The sequence below is a fragment of the Gavia stellata genome, chromosome 26 (genome assembly GCF_030936135.1).
Source record: "Gavia stellata isolate bGavSte3 chromosome 26, bGavSte3.hap2, whole genome shotgun sequence".
In the NCBI taxonomy this organism is placed as follows: Eukaryota; Metazoa; Chordata; class Aves; order Gaviiformes; family Gaviidae; genus Gavia; species Gavia stellata.
In genome coordinates, this window is record NC_082619.1 from 3,738,144 (window position 1) to 3,757,092 (window position 18,949).

At 48.9% G+C, this 18,949-nt stretch overlaps 1 protein-coding gene across 1 annotated transcript in view; it reads left to right on the forward strand.

Annotated features, from left to right (window-relative positions):
* Positions 1-13,244, forward strand: part of GRIK4 (glutamate ionotropic receptor kainate type subunit 4) — a 136,033-nt gene extending 122,789 nt beyond the window's left edge. The window contains exons 13-19 of the mRNA XM_059829704.1: positions 2,607-2,716; positions 4,847-5,020; positions 5,169-5,334; positions 7,675-7,900; positions 9,331-9,459; positions 12,230-12,348; positions 12,879-13,244. Of these exons, the coding sequence (XP_059685687.1) occupies positions 2,607-2,716; positions 4,847-5,020; positions 5,169-5,334; positions 7,675-7,900; positions 9,331-9,459; positions 12,230-12,348; positions 12,879-13,244 (1,290 nt within the window). The remainder of the gene's footprint in view (positions 1-2,606; positions 2,717-4,846; positions 5,021-5,168; positions 5,335-7,674; positions 7,901-9,330; positions 9,460-12,229; positions 12,349-12,878) is intronic.
* Positions 13,245-18,949: the final 5,705 nt, after the last annotated feature.

Below are 18,949 nucleotides of genomic sequence, written 5' to 3' on the forward strand. Positions count from 1 at the left end.
CCAGCAGTGTCTCTGGCTCTGAAGGCCCTTGGTTTGGGCCCAGATGCCACCCATAGCTGTCATTTGTCTCTCTCTGGGTTTCTGGGAAAAATATAAGAAAAAGCAGAACACAGCAGCAATTGACCAGAAAAAGAGAAAGAACAAAAGAAGACCGTAGCATCTTTCACTGTTTGTACCTCACCTGCTTATACCAAGCGCAGTAAGATAACCTGGTACGGAAGAGAGACCTTGTCTTAAAGAGACGCTCTGGAATTACACCCAGGAGAACCTGAACCTTTGCTTGGGGAGTGATTTTAAAGTAACCAGAAAATGGATGCAGGATGGTCTGAACCACTGATTCTTAACTCATCTCTTTGTTAGAAGGCTTAATAAGCCAGATTCTCTAAAAATGCTAATGTAGATCGCAAGCTCAAACTCATCTTGTCCTTAATGATACAGGGATAGGATGTTATGGTGTGGTGATTCTTTGCTTCATGCAGGGTAGAGTTTGCTGTAGAAGGTTTCTGAGATGTTACGGTCCCAGCTGGTGACTGGAGCTGAGAATATCACAGTATCCTAGATATTTTTAGCAGAGGAAGATTTTTGTGCAACAACTATTGCCTTTTCTAGCAACAACGTAGTCTTCAGGAGAACTACCAAGACCTTGTGAAATACAGGTTTTGCATAAGATGAGGAATACTTCAGTAGTAAAACAGTGGGTTTTTTAATGGAAATGGAATTTAAAGTGCTGCTCTGAGTCTGGGGAAGGGAAAAAAAAAAAGCAGCTGTGTTTCCTGGGGACTTTTGTGAAAACAGTTATTCACTGCCTTTGGATTAAGCACAGCTCTAAAATATCAGGACTCTGGTCTTTGGCTCTGGGTTTGCTATGGCAATTGAGATTAGGTGTTATTTATTACCGGCTATTATTAGTTTATGTGGTGTCACAGATGGGGAGGGTAAAGCAGCGGACTATGGAAAAATGAGGTCTCTATGTGTCAAAGATGATCCCCAGCAGCAGCTTTTGTGTAAAGTGAACAACCTACAGCGGAGCAGCTGCTGTGCCGCAAGTGCTGGGAAACGGCTGCTGGAGTGAGCTGCACTGAGCAAACAGTGATAGATGTTTTCAGCACACAACAGAGCAAGGTGCCAGTAAGAAATACGCTGACAGCCTGGTCGAGATGTGATAAAAGGCTGTTTCCACTCCGACTTTACAGTAAAAGCCTTCACAGGAGCTCTGGCCCATGAGCAGCTTCCCAGTTACAAGTGCTTGGGGAAACTGCAGAGCTTGAGGTATTGTGACGCCAGGACTGACTTTGTGGTTCAGGGCGGAAGACACAGGCTCCTGTGAGCAAAGGGCTCGTGTTCCCATGGTGCTAATGCAACCCTTTAGCCCTGCGTTGGGAGTTCACGCTTTTGCTGGGAGTCTTTCAGAGGAGACAGTAAGAAAGAAGATGCCTGAGGTAGATGAGCATTGCCTGAACACTTGCAGCATTCGGGGTGGGAGAGGTGTGTCGGGGGTGCACAGTGCTGAAACAAAGCGCTTTCTACTCCAGACGGATATTAAAAATTGCACAGAGAGCAAAAGAGCACTTCTTTAGTCCTGTGGCTTGTGCTCTATTTTCACCTCTCCCCCTGTCCCCCACGGTGTTGCTGAGTGTGTGCGGAGGTAAATTAGTGGCTGCTCTTTCCACCCTTGGAGGAGGCTGTGTTGAGGAGGAGCTGCATATTCAGAGCTGGTGGTGGTGAAAGATGTACACTCACCAAAATTGTAGGTGTTCAGCTTTTGAGAAACTTCTCCTAGAAATTAACCCTCCCTTTGCACCAATTTTGCTAAATTTGACAAGATTTCAATGGTGGCAGTGTCCTTGTGAAAATTAAAGGTACTTTGAGAGAGGATCAACCTGTTTTTTTCTAGCAGTGAAGCTTACTTTTCAAGGGAAGGTGGTTTGCTGAGAAAAAACAGGAAATTCTGACGCATCCTAGAGATAAAAATACCGTGTTCCCTGAGATAAAAGTAATAATTTTATTGAGTTTTGTAGAGAAGAAACATTTCAAGGCTGAAGAAAGAAAACCAGAAAAATTGCAAACGTCTCTTTTTTCTTTCTACACAGAAATATTTTCTCCCCTTTCTGCTTCATGCAAAGGATCCCACCCACTCCATGCTCAGGTGTGCTCTCCCAGGGGAGTCCCCCCCTGCCCAGCAAGCGTGGTGTGCAGCTGCTTGGGTGGACAAGGGCTCCTTGATTCCACCGTCGCTGGCCCCACGGGCGAGGGGTGCAGCAGATCCTGCCATGGGGAGGGCAGACTGCTGCGATTGTCTCGATTTTTCTATCAATTCACCTCTTTCTTTGCCTGGAGGAACAAAAGTGGTTGAGGTGGGGAGAACGATAGTCTTAGGAGATGAATCCCAGTGGGGAGATGCTGCAGGACTCGGTCATTTGTTGTGTCCGGCCTCCCCTGTTTCCCCTGCAAGGCTTTTGCAAATCCCCATTCGCTTTATTTCCCTTCTGTTGCTCCCATCCGTTGTCAGCGTCAGGGCAGGTGTCTTTCTTTGTTTCATTTTCAGAATGGGCTACTTCATTTGTAGAAACATGAACAGCTCAAACTCCTTTTTCTTTCCCTTCCAGGGTCGCAAACCTGGCTACTTCTCATTCCTGGATCCCTTTTCCCCCGGCGTCTGGCTCTTCATGCTGCTCGCCTACCTGGCTGTCAGCTGCGTCCTCTTCTTGGTGGCTCGGTAATGTGCCTGGCCGTGCCTTTTCCTTCCTCGCGGTGCCATCTAGCGTCACGCTCCCGGACCCGGGGGCGATGCGTGGTGAGGGGCTGGGCAGGGGGACAGGGGGACATCCCCCAGGCCACCAGCGTGGGGGGCGCAGTAAGGGGGACAGAAGCCTCCCAGCCCCTCCGCCAGCTGGGGACTGGGGCTTTGCCACTGAGCGCCCGCGCAGGCACATCACCGATGCATATGGCAGCCCTGGGATGGCCACTGGCACGGCTGTGACAGGGCAGGCGGGAGCAGCGTGCTGCGATTCGAGAGCGTGCATGGCCGCAGCGGTGGGTGCCGGTGCCGAGGGCTGGGTGGCAGGAGGTTTGGGAGTAGGGCTGGTGCTGCAAATGGTGCTGCTCCCTGTAGATGCTTGATCCGCAACAGGTAAACCAACTGCTTGTCTCGAACAGGAGGGTGGAGGCTGGCCGGTACCGGCAAATGCATTCAGAGATGTTAACGCAAATTCCAGTAGCGATGATGGGTTCCTCTGGCCCTGTAAAACCCAGTGTGTACAGAAGAAGGAAGTTCATTAATATCTTTTAACAGCCTCTTGGTTGATGTGCAGAGGCTTGCTTGACAGCTCTCAGTTCCGTTTCCCTCTGACTAATTTAAATCAGCCTTAAAATATATCACTGAGTGCTCGTCTGCAGCATTTTTCCCGTTGAGGCCCAGGGTCCCTGCTCCATTGCTGTTTTCCCTGACCCCCTAACAAACTGCTTATGGTTGGTGGCATAGATGGGCCTTTTCAGACATAGTTGAACTGTGTCCTGGCAATGTGTACCAAAGACGTGCTCAGGGCTTGAAGGCTGTTTTGGGACACGGTTAATACCCAATTCTCATTACAAAAATTGGAACTGTGCTGTCACTCGGTCCCTTAGCATGGCTAAAGTTGTCATCCTGACAGGGCTTTAATGGTTTCTTCGAATGCCATTACAGCCTCAGAAACATAGTTCTGAAGAAACCATTGAGTAATGCAGTCTGATGGCCTCTGCAGACTGAGATTTGGTGCCCCTTTAGCCCCCTCCTCATGTTTTAAACATGATCCTCCAAAAAGGTGCCTTTACGTGGCTTCCCACTGGAGATGGAGGTTTGGATGCTGCTCTCTGCCTTGCTCAGCTGTAAAGAGCTTTTGACCCTGTGAATTGCAGAAGACTCTCCCAGAGCAATGTTTTTTACTGCCAGTGCTTGATCCAACCATAGAAAGTCTTCAGGAAATAACCTCCACTTCTCTGGCACCACAGTGAGGTAGGAGACAGAAATAAAAATAAACACCTCATTTTGGTTTAATGCTGCATAAGCTGGCAGAGCCCTGCAGCTGTATTGGCAGTATCCCCAAAATGACCCTCCCCAGGCACCAGCTTTGTTAACCATTAGCAGTATAATGAACTGCAGCATAGGAATTAGAAGACTTTCTTGGCAATCAGGGAACTGAGGATTGGAAACAGCAAAAGAAGAGAGCTAGGCTACAGTCACTTCAGTGACAGGCTGTCAGTTATTTCAGATTCCCACCTCTGTCCTGTCCCTGTGGCACTGAAAGTATGTGGTGCTTTGAAACACCAGCACTTGGCTTCAAACTAGACCTGGGACCTAGACCTTGCTGGGGCAATCAGACTTCCTCAGAGCAAGCGTTTGCTCCCATACAGTTATTATTCTTGATGGTGTCGTGCAGTCAGTTCTCACACACTTCACTTTTGAACTTCCCATTGATGCTCATTCTCCAGCAGGGAACACAGCCAAAGACGTTTGATTTCAATTTCACATCAAGTCCGTGTACATCTGGAATTATTGTTGTGGTTATCTGCGGTACAAATCTGCACACGGGGCTCCAGCCTCCCTGCAGCCCATGCCCAGATTTGCAGCAGAGCCTCTCAAAACTTTTGCAAATCTGTACAAGAAAGCCTCTGGCTTCTGAGTCTTAGAGCAAGCATTTCACACAGCTCTGAGCCCTGGGCATCAATTGACAGCAAAGAGTTTCCTCCTCAGAAAAATCTGCTTCCAGGAGAGTTAGGGCTTCACAGCTTTTCTTTTTTTGCTTTTTTCCTCCAAAGTGCCCCATTTCTCAGTGAATTACCTGAGCTACCTGTTTCTTGTCATTTTTAGATTGACACCGTACGAGTGGTACAGCCCCCACCCCTGCTCGCAAGGCAGATGCAATCTTCTCGTGAATCAGTACTCGCTCGGCAACAGCTTGTGGTTTCCAGTCGGGGGATTCATGCAGCAAGGCTCCACCATTGCCCCCCAAGCATTATCCACGCGCTGTGTCAGTGGAGTCTGGTAAGGAGGTCAGCCCTCCTCTTAAGGAAGGCTTCTCTGTGGGTGTTTTCTGGGCAGAAGCAGATGGAGAGGCAGAGGGTGGGGATGGAAATCAGATTCAGTCCATGAAGAAATCTCAGGTCACCATCTTCACTTCCCCTTTCCCTAGGTGGGCATTCACCTTGATCATCATCTCCTCCTACACAGCCAATCTGGCAGCCTTCCTCACCGTGCAGCGGATGGACGTCCCCATCGAATCCGTAGATGACCTGGCTGACCAGACAGCCATCGAGTATGGCACCATTCACGGTGGCTCCAGCATGACCTTCTTCCAAGTAAACCCCGTTCTTTTGCTAACTGGGGCAGGGGGTGCAGAGGGCACCCTTTATTCAGATTTGGATGCCGTCCCAGCCTGTCAAGCCTGTCTCATTCTGGTTTCTGGCACGGAGGGGACCTTTGGAGAGACCCCTGGCTGCTTGGTTCCACAGCACTGGGCTAGATCCACAGTGGGTGGCAATGGGATGAATGGTGGGGGAGGCATGGCAGAGGGCAGGGAAGGCAGGATTTCGTAACAGAGCTGCTGGCATGCTCTTGAGATGCTGGAGGACTAGGGTCAGGACATCTGTGCTGGACCCTGCAGGAGCAGACTTTCCTGCCTGGGCTTAGAAAGCAACACTTGGAGTGTCGCTGCGTGGGTGGGAAAGTGGTCCTCATCCCTGTGTCACAGTGATGACATAACAGTCTTCAGCAGATGAGGATCTGCAGTCAAATTTCCATGGGTCTTGATGCAGTTTTGATGTGATCTTAGCTTTTACATGAGAGTCCCTCAGGGTGGGTAAGCAAAGAAACGTTTGCAAACCCCAGGTAGGCTAGCGTATGTAAAAGTGCTGGACACTCTATGTGGTCAGTGGCGCTGAAAACAAGTCAGTCAAGCGTATGCAAAAACATCATGCTATTTAGCCCAATTTAATTTTTATCTTCCCTGCTCTATTCAAAAGGGAAATAAATGAGTGAATCTCTTCTGCAATGCTCTTGAATGCACAAAGAACTGCTTGAGGATTATTTATTTATTACTTGTTGGAATTCCGAGAGGAGAGAAAGCTTTTCTCACTTTTTTCCTCTCTGAGTCTGAACTGAATTGGGAAGCCTGAGAAATCTCTTGAGTGAGCCTGAGCTTTTCAGCCCAACTTTATACCCTTCGGGGGTTTGGCAAAAAGCTACTTTTAAGCAGAATGTTACATCTAAAATGAGCTGAACAGAGCCCAAGTGACTAAGGTGGTTGTATATGAGGCACTCGCTTAGGTCTTTTCAGGAAGGCTTTCAAGTTTAAAATCCTGACTGTGGCTCTGTGCTGTCTGGCGGGTGCTGGAGTCGCGGGTATCAGAGAAGAAATTAGCAAAAGATGTTCTTGAACCATTTGTAATGCTTTAAACCATGTTGGGATCCATTTGCCTCTGGTGTAACAATGGAGGGTCAAACGTAGCAATGGATTAAGCAGGCATGGCTGAGGCTGTCATCACCACCCCTCGGCTCCTGCCTGCATGAGATGTGCGCCTGCTGCTGAAGCACCTTGCCTTGTAACCTGTCCTGGCAGCAGTTTCCCCTGACACTAACACACAGGATTAAGGTTTAAAAGTGCAGTGAATCAGGAACGAACACACTCCCTGTTGGTCTGTGCCTTGCCCAAGTGACTGCACCCAGAGGACAGAGCCGGACAGACGAGGACAGTAGATTCCCTGAGGGTCTCCGGCCTCGCTCGCCAGCCACAGAAATGAGCCCTTGGAAGTGCCTGGCAGCACGTCACATACCTGCTGTGGTGGCCGGGAGGGGAGGTGGTATAAGGGATTCTGTGTGCTGCAGAAATGCAAGGGTGAGGGAAAAGGGGCAAATTCAGAAACTCCTAATGTAGACCACAGTCTATTTATCTTCAGTCTTTGTGCAAGCGGGTTTCGCTCTTTGCTCATCACAGGCAAGAGCGATTAACCGTAGTCAGCTTTTCTCTCAATCAAACCAAGGTGGGTTCAACCAGAAGCAAAGTCTGAGGATTGGGGCTGGATGAGCTTTAGTTTACTGCAGTCAATGAAAAGACTCCCGTTCTCTTAAGCAGGTACTTAGATTTGCCTTACGAGGGGGTGAACCAAAATCCGGATTCAGGGAGCAATAAACTCCAGAGAGCTTTGGCTCTGCCCCCAGCCCTCAGTGCCCTTCTCAAGGTGATGGTGTCTGGCTCTGATGCTGGTGAACTGTTAAGCACAAGGTTACAGTGACAGGCAATAGGGTGTGAGCTGTACAGGGAGCATTCGATGGTTTAAACCAGCCACACACGAGCTATTTCTTCTGGCTTTTTTTGGGTGTTTTTGATAATACTGTTAAGGAAACTATGTATTTTTCTAAAATTGAATTTATGCAAAGGTCTTTGCTGGAACCTATTGGAATTAGGTATGCATTTCATGCCCAGCTTTGCCAACAAAGTCATAAATCCACCAAGATATTTGGGCCTCTAAATCTCATTGGAATAAATGGAGGCTAGGCATCTAAATCCTTTTTGAATCTGGCACCAAATCTGCTTTGACTCCTTTGCCCATTGCAGCCTTTTCATAGTGGCATCTAATTTGGGGTTTATGGTACAGCAAGATGCTCCCACCTTAGCTGTGCTTGCCTCCTTTCTCCTGCAGAACTCCCGCTACCAGACGTACCAGCGGATGTGGAACTACATGTACTCCAAGCAGCCAAGTGTCTTCGTGAAGAGCACGGAGGAAGGGATTGCGCGCGTGCTGAACTCCAATTATGCCTTCCTGCTGGAATCCACCATGAACGAGTATTATCGTCAGCGCAATTGCAACCTCACGCAGGTCGGGGGCCTTCTGGACACCAAGGGCTACGGGATTGGCATGCCCGTCGGTAGGCAGTGAAGAAAAATTCTAGTCCTTCTCAGCTGTCGGCAGAGGACCGGAGCGTTTGAAAGGCTGAACCGGCTCTAAAGCCAATGTCACGTTTCACAGCTCTGTCCAGGGTCATTTTTATCTCAGGGGGAAAATCAAATACATTGCAGTTGCCCAAGGTGCACGCTCAGAGCCAGATGTACGAGACCCTGCTCTGGTCCAGAGCCATGTGACACGCGACTGTGGCTCTTTAAATAATTCATGTGAAAGATGTTTCAAGATTGCTGCTTATTTTCTGCATATATGCTCTTTGCTGACTATTTCCCTTTTGAACCAGTGTTTTTGAATCGTTTTGTGCTCTTTGTTTTATCTCAGAAGTGCTGTAAAAGTAATACTGTTGCAACTCTTGTAGTTTTTAGCACAAGTTTCTTAACAGCTGGTGGTTCTTAAAACTCCAGGACAGAGAATTGGGCAATTCAATGACTATCTCAGCTAATAAACAGGTTTAGCAAATGCAGGGGTTTTATCTTTCAAATGTGAGAGCCAGCAAGAGAACATCATCTCCCAGGGCAGCACAGAAAAAGGATGTAGTCGTTGTTATTCCAAGCGATCAGCTGATCCTTCAACCAGTCTCGCAGGCTCGGCAAGCCTTGTTCCTGACCTTTAAGCACCTGCACTTAGCAATACAAAGTTAAGCTGAATTACATAAGAACCGTCACAGAAGCAGTCACTATACTTCAGCTAACATGCGTAAGCTTGTAAAGTCACAGTAACCTGATCATGAGTACAAATCCTTACTTTCAGGACTAAATTTGTTCTGACATTGTCTTGTTCAACAGTGAAACTGTAGCAGATAAGAAGAGCAGAAAGCTGCTCACTGGGACAATAGTGCAGAGTTACCAGGAGAACTGCGGTCTTTCCCACGGCCCTTCTTCTGGATCTCTGGTAGCAGACATCATGAAGACTGCAGTAGAGCTCGGTACCGAGCACAGAAGTGAGCCTCCTCCACCATGAACATTTGGGCTTGCGTGTAGGTTGAACTTGCTGCTGTTGCAGTGCACCAGTTTGAGGGAAGGAGTGTTAGAGCAAGGTTGAAGTTGGAGGCAGAATGACGGGAGAGAGACTTCAGTGGTCCAGAGGAGCAGCGGTGTGATACTGAACTGCCTGTTCAGACCCTGCCCCTGCAGCCAAAGCTCCCCCTTGTAACGGACCTCTTTAAATGGCCTGTGTAGGTCTTGGCGGACCGGCAAAATTACCATCTGCAAATTACATTAACCAACTGACAGTCCCAGCAAGGGAGGCTGCAGGTTTCAAGGGCTTACATGGACTGAAGTCCCTTCCAAACTGTTCACAGATGAGCTTTTGTAGTTGGGCACACTGGCAGGGCATCACGGCGGGGAGGAAGGCTGGTTGTGGCGGTGCCTTACCATGTACCTCTTGGTATTGCAGGCTCTGTCTTTCGCGACGAGTTTGACCTGGCCATTCTCCAGTTGCAAGAGAACAACCGCCTGGAAATCCTGAAGCGGAAGTGGTGGGAAGGAGGCAAGTGCCCCAAAGAGGAGGACCACAGAGCCAAAGGTAAGCCACACCGCTCTCCAGGAGCATGCTGGAGGGACTAGGCAGTAGAAGCATCCTTGCCAGCAGCGCAAGGATGAACATCCATCTGCACAGGAGCGCTGCCAGGTTTTCTGCCTGAGAATTACTTTTTCCCCTTCTTCTGACCTGAGATTCCTTCCTCCACAATTCAAGGAGAAAGCCAAACAGCTCTGCTGTGCCTCACGCTGTGTGTTTTTGCCTGGGGCAAAGATAGCGGGAACAACCAAATGACAAATATTGGAGGCATATGGAGGGTAAATTAACTTCTAATGAATGGCTGCAGCATTACATGGGAAAATGGATGGCTAAAGGGATCAGACCAAAATCCTGGGTTCCTTCAAGGGAGATGGATCTCCACCACAGGCCCGCTGGTTAATGGTTCCAAGTGAAAGCACCTTTTAAACAGCCAAGGGAAGGGACACAAGGACTTTATTAGTACATCTGTAAACTGAGGAGCAAATTCTTTTGGGTAATGCTATGCAAATTGCCATAAAAGCTGCAACATTAGGCTGATGTCCCAGCGTGAGAGCAGTTGCCAGCTTAACACAGTTGCTGCATTTTTTAATTTTGGCAGTCACCCTTTCCTCAGCAAGCGTTTTCTGGGAGGCCAGCACGTCCCCCAGTTGAAAGGACAGTCTTCTGACCTTTCTGAGTGCAGAGACAGAGAGCCAAGCTGGGTCCGTGGTAGCTCTTGTTTTCCTGACGTTGCAGCAGGTGTAGGTGTGCGTGTCTGTGCAGTTTGTGAGCTAGGCTGGATGAGACCCCGCAGGGACTGTCAGCCGGTGCTCGCTGTTGGGCAGTGTTGCACTGCAGGCAGCCCGGGCCGTTAGGCTCGAGAGGATGGAAGGTGTTGGCCCAGTGTAAGCCATCAGGCCTCAGGTCAAAGCGATAAGCTATTAGAGAAGTTTCTTTTGAAGGTGAGCAGGCACATGGGAGTCTTTTCCTCCATGGACTGTGCAAAAAGCAACTTAGAAGTGGAATCTAGTCTGTGGGCTGTTCTGAGATGGCTTGGGAAGCAGGCTCCTGGGCTGTTTCTGGCACTACCCGACACGCTTTGTAACACTGGACAAGTTTTTCTGCTGTTTTGTGCCCTCGGTCATGGTTCACTTTCTCAGTTCGGGAAATGAGGAAGGCTGTAGCCTGCTGGTATGTGTATATGGAGGAAGGAAATGCCTCTCAGGTGAGCTTGGGAATGGGAGTCTGGGGTGGCACCCAGGTAAAATGGCAGAAGGATGTAGAGAGACTGGTACTGGCCCTAAATTCAAATTTGAGAGCTGCTGGGAGGAGAGGATGGCCTTTTTCTTGGGTCTAAACTGTGATTATGGGCTATGTTTTCTGCCGTGGAATTCCTGTCTTGGTGGAAACATTTCTCTGCGAAGGGCTGATTTACAGAGTCACTAGATTGCTCCAGAGGCAATGCCAAAAGAATGATGGAGGAGGAGGGAGAAATGTGACCTCCTAAGTTTTAGAACAAAACAGGTCAGCCATTTACAAGGATTTTGGTGAGATTTTACGTCTAAAAGCCACACAGAGATTAAGTCAATAAATCATTGATTCATACACTTTGATTTAATGTTACAGAGGGGAGAGGAAGATTTTTATAGATGTTCTTCTTGAGTAATGGCCTCAAATGGTCACCTCAGTGCAAAGCACCACATGCTTTGTAGTAATCATTCCAGTCAGGGCCCAGTCCACTTGAGACCCCAAACCCACAAGCACGGGAGAGAAGCGCCATTTCTCAGACAGTGTGTGCTGAGGCTGGCGCTGCTCCCTGGCTGCTCTCGGGGTCCTGTTCTGCAGGGCTGGGGTGGGGGCACAGGCTGTGGTTTTGGGGACAGGGATCATGGTGGGAAGTGAGGTGCAGCCTTGGCACACGGGAAGGTGTGAGGAGTGGATTTTCCTTCCAGCTGGTGAGCTTTCTGGAGTGCCAGCTGTGTAGGAGAGGGCTGGCAGCTGCCATGCGTGGGATTTAGTCCCTTCCCGAAGTGAAGCTCTCTGCACGTGCGGCATTTGGCCCGGGGTGGTAGTCATCCCACTGTAAGCAAGTTGTGCAAGGAAGGTCAGATGAGTCGCCCCATACAAGGGGCTGTTTTCTCCTCAAGGGCCCGAGGATGCTGGGCAGAGAGCACCCAACACGTAACCAGGTACCCCTGGGTGGCAGGGACCCCATTTGGTCATTGTATAGTGTCAGACAGTGGGTCTTGGTCTTGTTTGGAACTTCTCCTTGCTATTGCAGTACAACCAGCTGTAATCATTTTTCACCAGCACTTTGTAATGCAATCAAAGGAGCTTTTCTTGGTGCCAGCTTCCTTTAAAGCCCTTTCTTGTCTTCTTCATCTCTGCTTCTTTAACAACATTGCTCATCTGCCTTTCCGAAGTTCAAAGCAACTAAAGCTGAGTGAATAATTTGCAGGGATTAATGTGCCCAATTGATCTGTCATTTTTTTCCCCTGTTTTCAGTTTGTTCACAAATTGCTTTGTACTTCCCTCCAATGTACTTGCTGTTTATCTGCAAAATCATCATTTCTGAGAACGCGTCTTCGATCGTGCAGTTATTGCAAGTCATTCAGTTTGCCATCTGAGTCATGCGGTTAGCTATTAATAGGACAGTGCTGGCTATGTGTTTTTGGTCCCTGGCTGGATCTATGCAATGCCAACTAAACAGCAAAGAGTTGGGCTTTTTGTACAGCAATGCTTGGAATTTATGTTGTGTCTGCCTCTCCGCAGCATTGTCTCTTCTGCTTTATTTTAGGCCTGGGAATGGAGAATATTGGTGGAATCTTCGTGGTTCTCATCTGTGGCTTAATCGTAGCAATTTTTATGGCAATGCTGGAATTCTTGTGGAGCCTCCGTCACTCTGAGCAGTCAGAGGTAGGACCTGAAAGTGTCCTGAGGGGGCAGTGTGTGTTTATTGCTATCTGCAGGGTGCTCAGCAGTGCAGTGCTCTGGAACAAGTTATGCACCCAGGCTGAGATAAGCGTACCTAGTAATGAGACCTCAAACGCACGAGAAGGCTAGGTGCATTGGGCAGGGTCTGAAACGCACGAGCTTCTCATGCACCCTACTAAGATAGAGGCAGTAGGGATGCTCTAAGGGCTTTTGAAGGGACCAAGGATGTGTACAACATCCAGGTGCCTTTCCTGGAGACGGGAGCACCTGAGGATTTCTAGCTGCAATAGGTTTGGGTCTCGTGTTGATTTGGGGATCCAGAATACAGGAGGGTCTCTGACAAGAGTGGAATCTGTTGTGCTAAATCAAGCATGAATATCCAAGCATTGGTTTTGAAATCCAGTGGCCAGACTGAGTCCGTAACACTTTGGCATCAGAATCCAGAGCAGACACAGAGCTGCTGAGCTTGCAGCTTGCTTAGGTGAGCAGTATGTCTCGGGTCTGCCTTCCAGGTGTCGGTGTGTCAAGAAATGGTGACGGAACTGCGCAACATCATTCTCTGCAAGGACAGTTTTCACCCTCGGCGGAGGCGAGGGGGAATGATACGAACTCGCCCTGTTATCCCGGAGGAACGCCGAGCCCGCAGCACAACCACGCTCAGCAACGGGAAGCTGTGCAGTGGGGGCGAGCCAGATCCCCTGGCACAAAGACTGGCACAAGAAGCCGCCCTGGTCGCCCGAGGGTGCACGCACATCCGCGTGTGCCCCGAGTGCCGCAGGTTTCAGGGCCTCCGGGCACGGCCGTCTGCGGGCTCGCCTGCGCAGAGCGAAGAGAGCTTGGAGTGGGAGAAGACCACCAACAGCAGTGAGCCCGAGTAACGTTGGGGCGGGGGGCGTTGGGGTGGGCCGAGAGGGTCCTGTTCCATTTTACAGAACATGGACTTGTACAATGTCAACTCGTTTTTAAATTAAAAGCAGTTACCCAGCTTCTCCAGAGCAAGGCGGACCTTTGGGCTGACGCGCAGGCCTGGCCAGAGGGATGGCTTTGGTTTCGGTGTCCAAGAGGACGCGCGTCTCGCTGAAGGCTGATGCAGCAGGAGCGAGCTCCTCCGGCTGGCCTGTCTCCGGCAGCTCTCTCCATGCCACCGTGCGGCTCCGAGGCGGGAAGGAGGGACGTGGTGGGTAACTGGTGTAGCGGATATTGCCCACCCAGGGATGAAAGCAGTTCTTGGAACCTCTCCATCCCAGGCCAAGAGAAAGGACACTGGCGCCATCCCCCCATCACATAGACTTACCGGGGGATGTTCTCAAAGGGGGTGGGTGGGTGGGTGTCTTTTTATTTGATGTGGATAAGGGATGGGAAGGGAGGAGTCATTATTTTGTTTTGGTTTATTTTGGGTATGTCAGGACCTAGTCTCCAAGGCACCAGGTTTCAGGTGCTGAACTCTTCTTCCTTTTCAGAGTGTGGCAGGTGGACTGAGGAAGGAAGGATGGGATGGGACACGCTCCCTGTGAGAGGCAGCATTTGCTGAAAGTCCACCTAAGGGATTGTTAAAATACATATATATAAAAATATATATATACGTAGATATATATATATTAAAATGCCAAAAACCAACCAACGAACACAGTGAACTTAAAGAGGCCTTGAAACGCCTGGAATTTCAGGGGTTCTGTGTCTTTTGTTTAGTTCTGGGGTTATCTTTCGCTTTTTTTCCTTTCTGTTTTTGGGATGCGGGTGGGGGAAGCCTTTTGAGGAAGGTAGGTGGGAGCAGGCAAGAGCGGGGAGTGCTGGGGAAGGCTGCCCTTTCCCACCAGCGCAGGGAGGTGGCATTTGCTGCCCACTGTCGCTCCCCAAAGCGTCCGCGGCCCGTGCTCTGCACGCTCCCGAACAAGTGACTCTGAGCTCTGCCCCAGGCTTGCGAGCTCCCCTTGTCCATGACCCATGGAGCACCCTCAGCTTCGAGGGTGACTTACAGCCCATGTCTAGCAGTGACGGTGCCGCACAGCATTTGAGAAAACCATTAGCCTGGGATCTGATGTAAGGAAAATATTTACTTCCCTAGCAACAGCAGCAGCTCACCCTCTGCTTGGTACAGACGTGGGTTTTACATTGACAAGTTTAATTTTCTGACTGAAAAACAAATTCTATGCAATTTCTGATTGTAAAAGGAATGAGACGACAATGGAGAGGGGCAGGGGAGATAAAGCCTTGAGTGAAGGTACATCCTGTTCTTGAATTGTTTTCTTTTATTTTTGTCTTGAATGTACTGAAATAAAAGATGTCCTTGTATAATCATGCTTTTTTTTCCCCTCTTTCCTTCCCTCTCCACACGCACAAAAGTCGTGAGACAGTTCGAGGCCCGTCTACTCAGGGAGAAGCCCAGCAAATCCCCCGCTGAAAGGGAAGAGGTGCTTTGGCTGTTGCAGGTCTCTGCTTCCTGAGTGCATCCACACCCGTGGTATTGCCGTTATCTGTAGCTGAATGGAAACGGGAGAAAAAAAGAAAAGGCCAAAAAAAGAAAGCCCAAGATATGTGGTGGTAAGGGGGAAAGAACCCATTACTAACAGCAGTGCAATCTGTCCAGAGGGCCCAGGTTTCCATGCGATGTGGACCACAGCAGTCACAGCCTTCCCAGACCTGCTGGTTGGAGGCCGGTTGACCAGGAGCTGAGGGTTAGGTACAGCGGGTCAATCCATCGCGTTATCGGGGCAGGAGCCTGTCTCCAGCAAATGTTTCTGAGGAGGATGTACAGGGAACAGGATGCGATGCCATGGTGATGGGCACGTTAGGGTTGTTCTGTTGTTTCCAGCAGCGTGTGAAAAGAATCACCAGCCACACAGCGACAGTAAAATGTGTACACTCAGAGAGTGCTCGTGCAACAAGGAGAGGATTCAGAGCTTGTTATGCAGGATGTCATACGAGGTGTTCATAAAGGTCCTTTCTGGCCTTTGTATCTGTAAATCTGCGGGATGTTACCCTCTCCCTGACTAAACAGAGCAGCGAAGGAGCGAGCGTGAGATGAGGTAAGGCTTCACCAGAGCCTGGGAATCCGGTGTCATAGTATCAGAGGGGCAGACCCTCAGCCGAGGTAAGTCAGCAAAACCTCCATCCCTGGGCTCTGGAAGGAGCCAAGCTTGGGCTTTCAAAGTACTGACAGCAACAGCAGACACATCTGAGCGTGCCTGTGTTCTGTTTAAAGGCTGATGTGTTTTTACAAGAAGCAGAATATATTCATCAAAAAGCTGCTGCTTTTTAAAATTTATTTACAGATTAGCAGAAGAAAAGGCTTCATGAATCATTTATCAGACCTGATGTTTTTTCACCCCTTCACCACAGTGAATAAAGAGGGATCTTGACAGAGCCAGACATTATTCCTCTGCTTCTCCAAAGATCTCCAAAGTCATCTCCGACAGAGGATGTCAGGAAAAAATGAGAAACCACCTGGTTTCTCTCTGTCTTTGCTTTTTATCTCCCCTACTAGCTTGCTCCACCATATGGTATTTTCTGTCTGGGTCTGTATTTTAAGGAGATTTTTTTTTCGTGTCCCTCTTGCCCTCTTCTCTTTAATGTTCAGAGTGTTTGCACTTAGACCAGAAATGGACCTCAGAAGAGGAGTGGATGGATAAAAGCTGCTGTTGTTTGGATGCCTTTTCTAGCATCTCTGTAGGTCCTGTATTTTCTGCTCACCGGTAAATACCTACAGGTTTTAGACTGGAGGGACCCCACAGCAGACAGCATTATGCTTATGTCTGGGTGTGTACTCGTATGCATTTGCGTGCCCAGATGGATTTAATTTCACATATTCTCTCTCTCCCCAGTTTGTGCTCTCATCTTTGAAATTATTGTGGGGGCTCTTTTGCTCAGCCAGCCCCAATGCTAATGCAGTTCAAGATCTGGAGTGGTTTGCCATCCAAAAGGCACTTTCCCAGTATTGCTGTCTCCTGATAAAACTTGAGTAATTTTGGTAAGATATTCTAGTAAGATAAATTCCACTGGGAGCCAAAGATTAGATCAATTAAAATGTAATACTTTGCTTTATCCCCTCTAACTGTTTTGTTTGATCCTCCTCTGTTCGGGGAGCCCGGCAGCAGGGCCAAGGGCTCGCCTCTCTCCCTGCAGTGATAGCCAATTCTCCAACCCCGGCTGGGTCGACAGCAGTCTGGCAGGTTCCTAACTAAAAGGCTGGGATCTCTCCTCGTGTGCTAAACCCCATGTTTGTGTTGTTAGTCCAGGCAGTTCCATTTTCACCTAATGATAAAAAGCTGTTTTCTCCCCAGAGGTTGCATGTGTGAAGGTACTAACAAGGCTTGGACTAGCCTGGGGTCATTTACTGAACTGAATGGCGTAAGTAAAATAGAAAAGGGGTTTTCTGGGAACCATGAGAGCCCACAGGACTTTGGGAAGAAAGATAGTGAGCTATAAATTATAAAATAGAGACTGAACCCTTTGGTCCTTAGTGGTCCTGAGGCAGGAATATTTTAACCATTCCAGATCCACAGAAATCTTCCCTGCTTCTGCCCTGCCAAGTCAGCTTCTCTCCTAAGTGCCTCACCAGGTAAGTGACCCAAAAGGTGGAGGAAGAGGCAAAGGGAATAGCTATTGTTTTGCTTTGCTTTTTTTGCAGAGATCCTGAGTTACAGAAAGGGTCTGGAAGGGGTGTGAGTCCCAGCAGTTATCATGTAAGCTGGGGGAGATACCTACAGCACTGGTAACTGCATCTGTGGACACGGGGTAACTGGGGTAGACACAGGAATGTGGGTAACTGGTTTTGATGGTTCCTGGGTGATGACTCTGTTTGAATGGTAAAGACATCCCTTGGGAAAAGGAAGGGACCTATAGGCGAGGTCTGCTCGGTGGAGGCTGGGTGATGACTGGTTTTTAAGCTTATGAAAGAGCAAAGAAGCAAAGATGGGCTGCTTTGGTGTTAGGTTTGGGGTGAAGCTGTCACAGTTCGGCTGTGAAAAGGCTGGCATGAGTGACCAAAGTCTCCTCCATTGGCTTTTGTTTCATTTAGCTCTGAGATTAATTACCTGCAAGATACATGTTTCTCTCCTCTACTTCACTTGTGTATGCAGTGAAGGTGATGAAATTTCTCATGGTGGCTTTGACTATACGAGGGAAAAAGTAGCACTGCCCATCAGGAGGAGAGCCTGCCAGCGAGGCACGGCTCCAAAGCGAGGGAAAATGTAGCACTGCCCATCAGGAGGAGAGCCTGCCAGCGAGGCACGGCTCCAAAGCAAGGGAAATAGCCCCGATGACCTAGAGGCGTAAGTGGAGGCAGAATCAGGGCAGTGCTCTGCAAAGGCAACTGCAAACTGCCATCAGAAATGGTAAAAAGTAAGTCCGGGCTCACACTTGACACTTGCAAGTCTGCTGAGTTTTGTCCCTCCTTGCTGTATATCTAACTGTGAGGGGATAGCACATCTGCCTGAAACGAGCTGCAACTTGAACTGAGCTAGCAGAGCAACGGCTCAGCGTGCCGAAACGCCTGCTGAACAGAGGATAAAGCACCCACAGTTCCAGAAACCCCATTAGAGTTTGATGGCCACTAACTGATTGAAAATACAGAGCTGAACTCTTCTGGGTACAAAGCAGCACTGATGAATTCAGTATAAATAGGCTCCTCTGGAACTTGATACCACACTGGGAAAATCAGCGCTGTATCAGCTGGATCAGACAATGGGCAGGTTTATACATCTTTCAGGGAGATTTTTTCTCCCTCCAAGGGGGAATCTGCCGTGCTCTAGTTGAGTTAATAGTCTGATTTGTGGCAGGGCTGCAGCATTTCATCCCAGAAAGCATTCCAGCCGGCAGACGAGGATCGCCTGCCTCGCCACCAATAGGCAGCTCTCTCCGGGGGGCATGAGGTGGTCCATCCCCAGCACAAAGGGCCACACAACAGCGGCTCTCCCAAAGCTCTGCTGAGGCCAGATCAGTAAGAAAATGAAGGAAGCCAGCTTAATTAACAAAGGCTTTCTCTGCTGTGTTTAGGTCTGCAGTTATCAGTGTAGCTGGCAGTTCTCAAAGACTGAAATGACAGTAGTTGGCTATAAAAGAGATAACTGTCAGATTAGCCGGTACAAATCTTCTGCCTAGGTTTTCTATATCATACCTATCTTGAAGCATCTCCATGTATCAAAGGGACTAGTTGGCCATTTGCCTTTAAAAAGTACCCTTTCCAGTGTGATAAATAAGGGTCTGTTACAATGGAAAGACCTAACGTTTCTTGTTTCTTGACTTAGGCTGTTTTGGAATAGTATTTTTCACACTTTGATCAATTCGTAGAGACTAATACTTTCTGCTGTTTTTATTGTGGTGCTTGTGTTTTTGGTTTCTCTTGTATTGAGCTTAGGGTGCAAGGGAGAGAAAATGTCTGTTGGAGTGTAAAGGCAGTGAGAAGGGCCATTCCCAGCAGATGGAGGCTCTTCTCACAGCCCGTCAGGACTCCTGCGGAGTCACACCCTCAGCTCCTCTAAGTCAACTGGGAGCTGTGCCGGGCTATGCCTGCTGGGGAGCTGGTCCAGAGTGGCTGCTAAAAATCCAAATTGGTGTGCAGCACGGAGAACAGAGAGGACTTGCT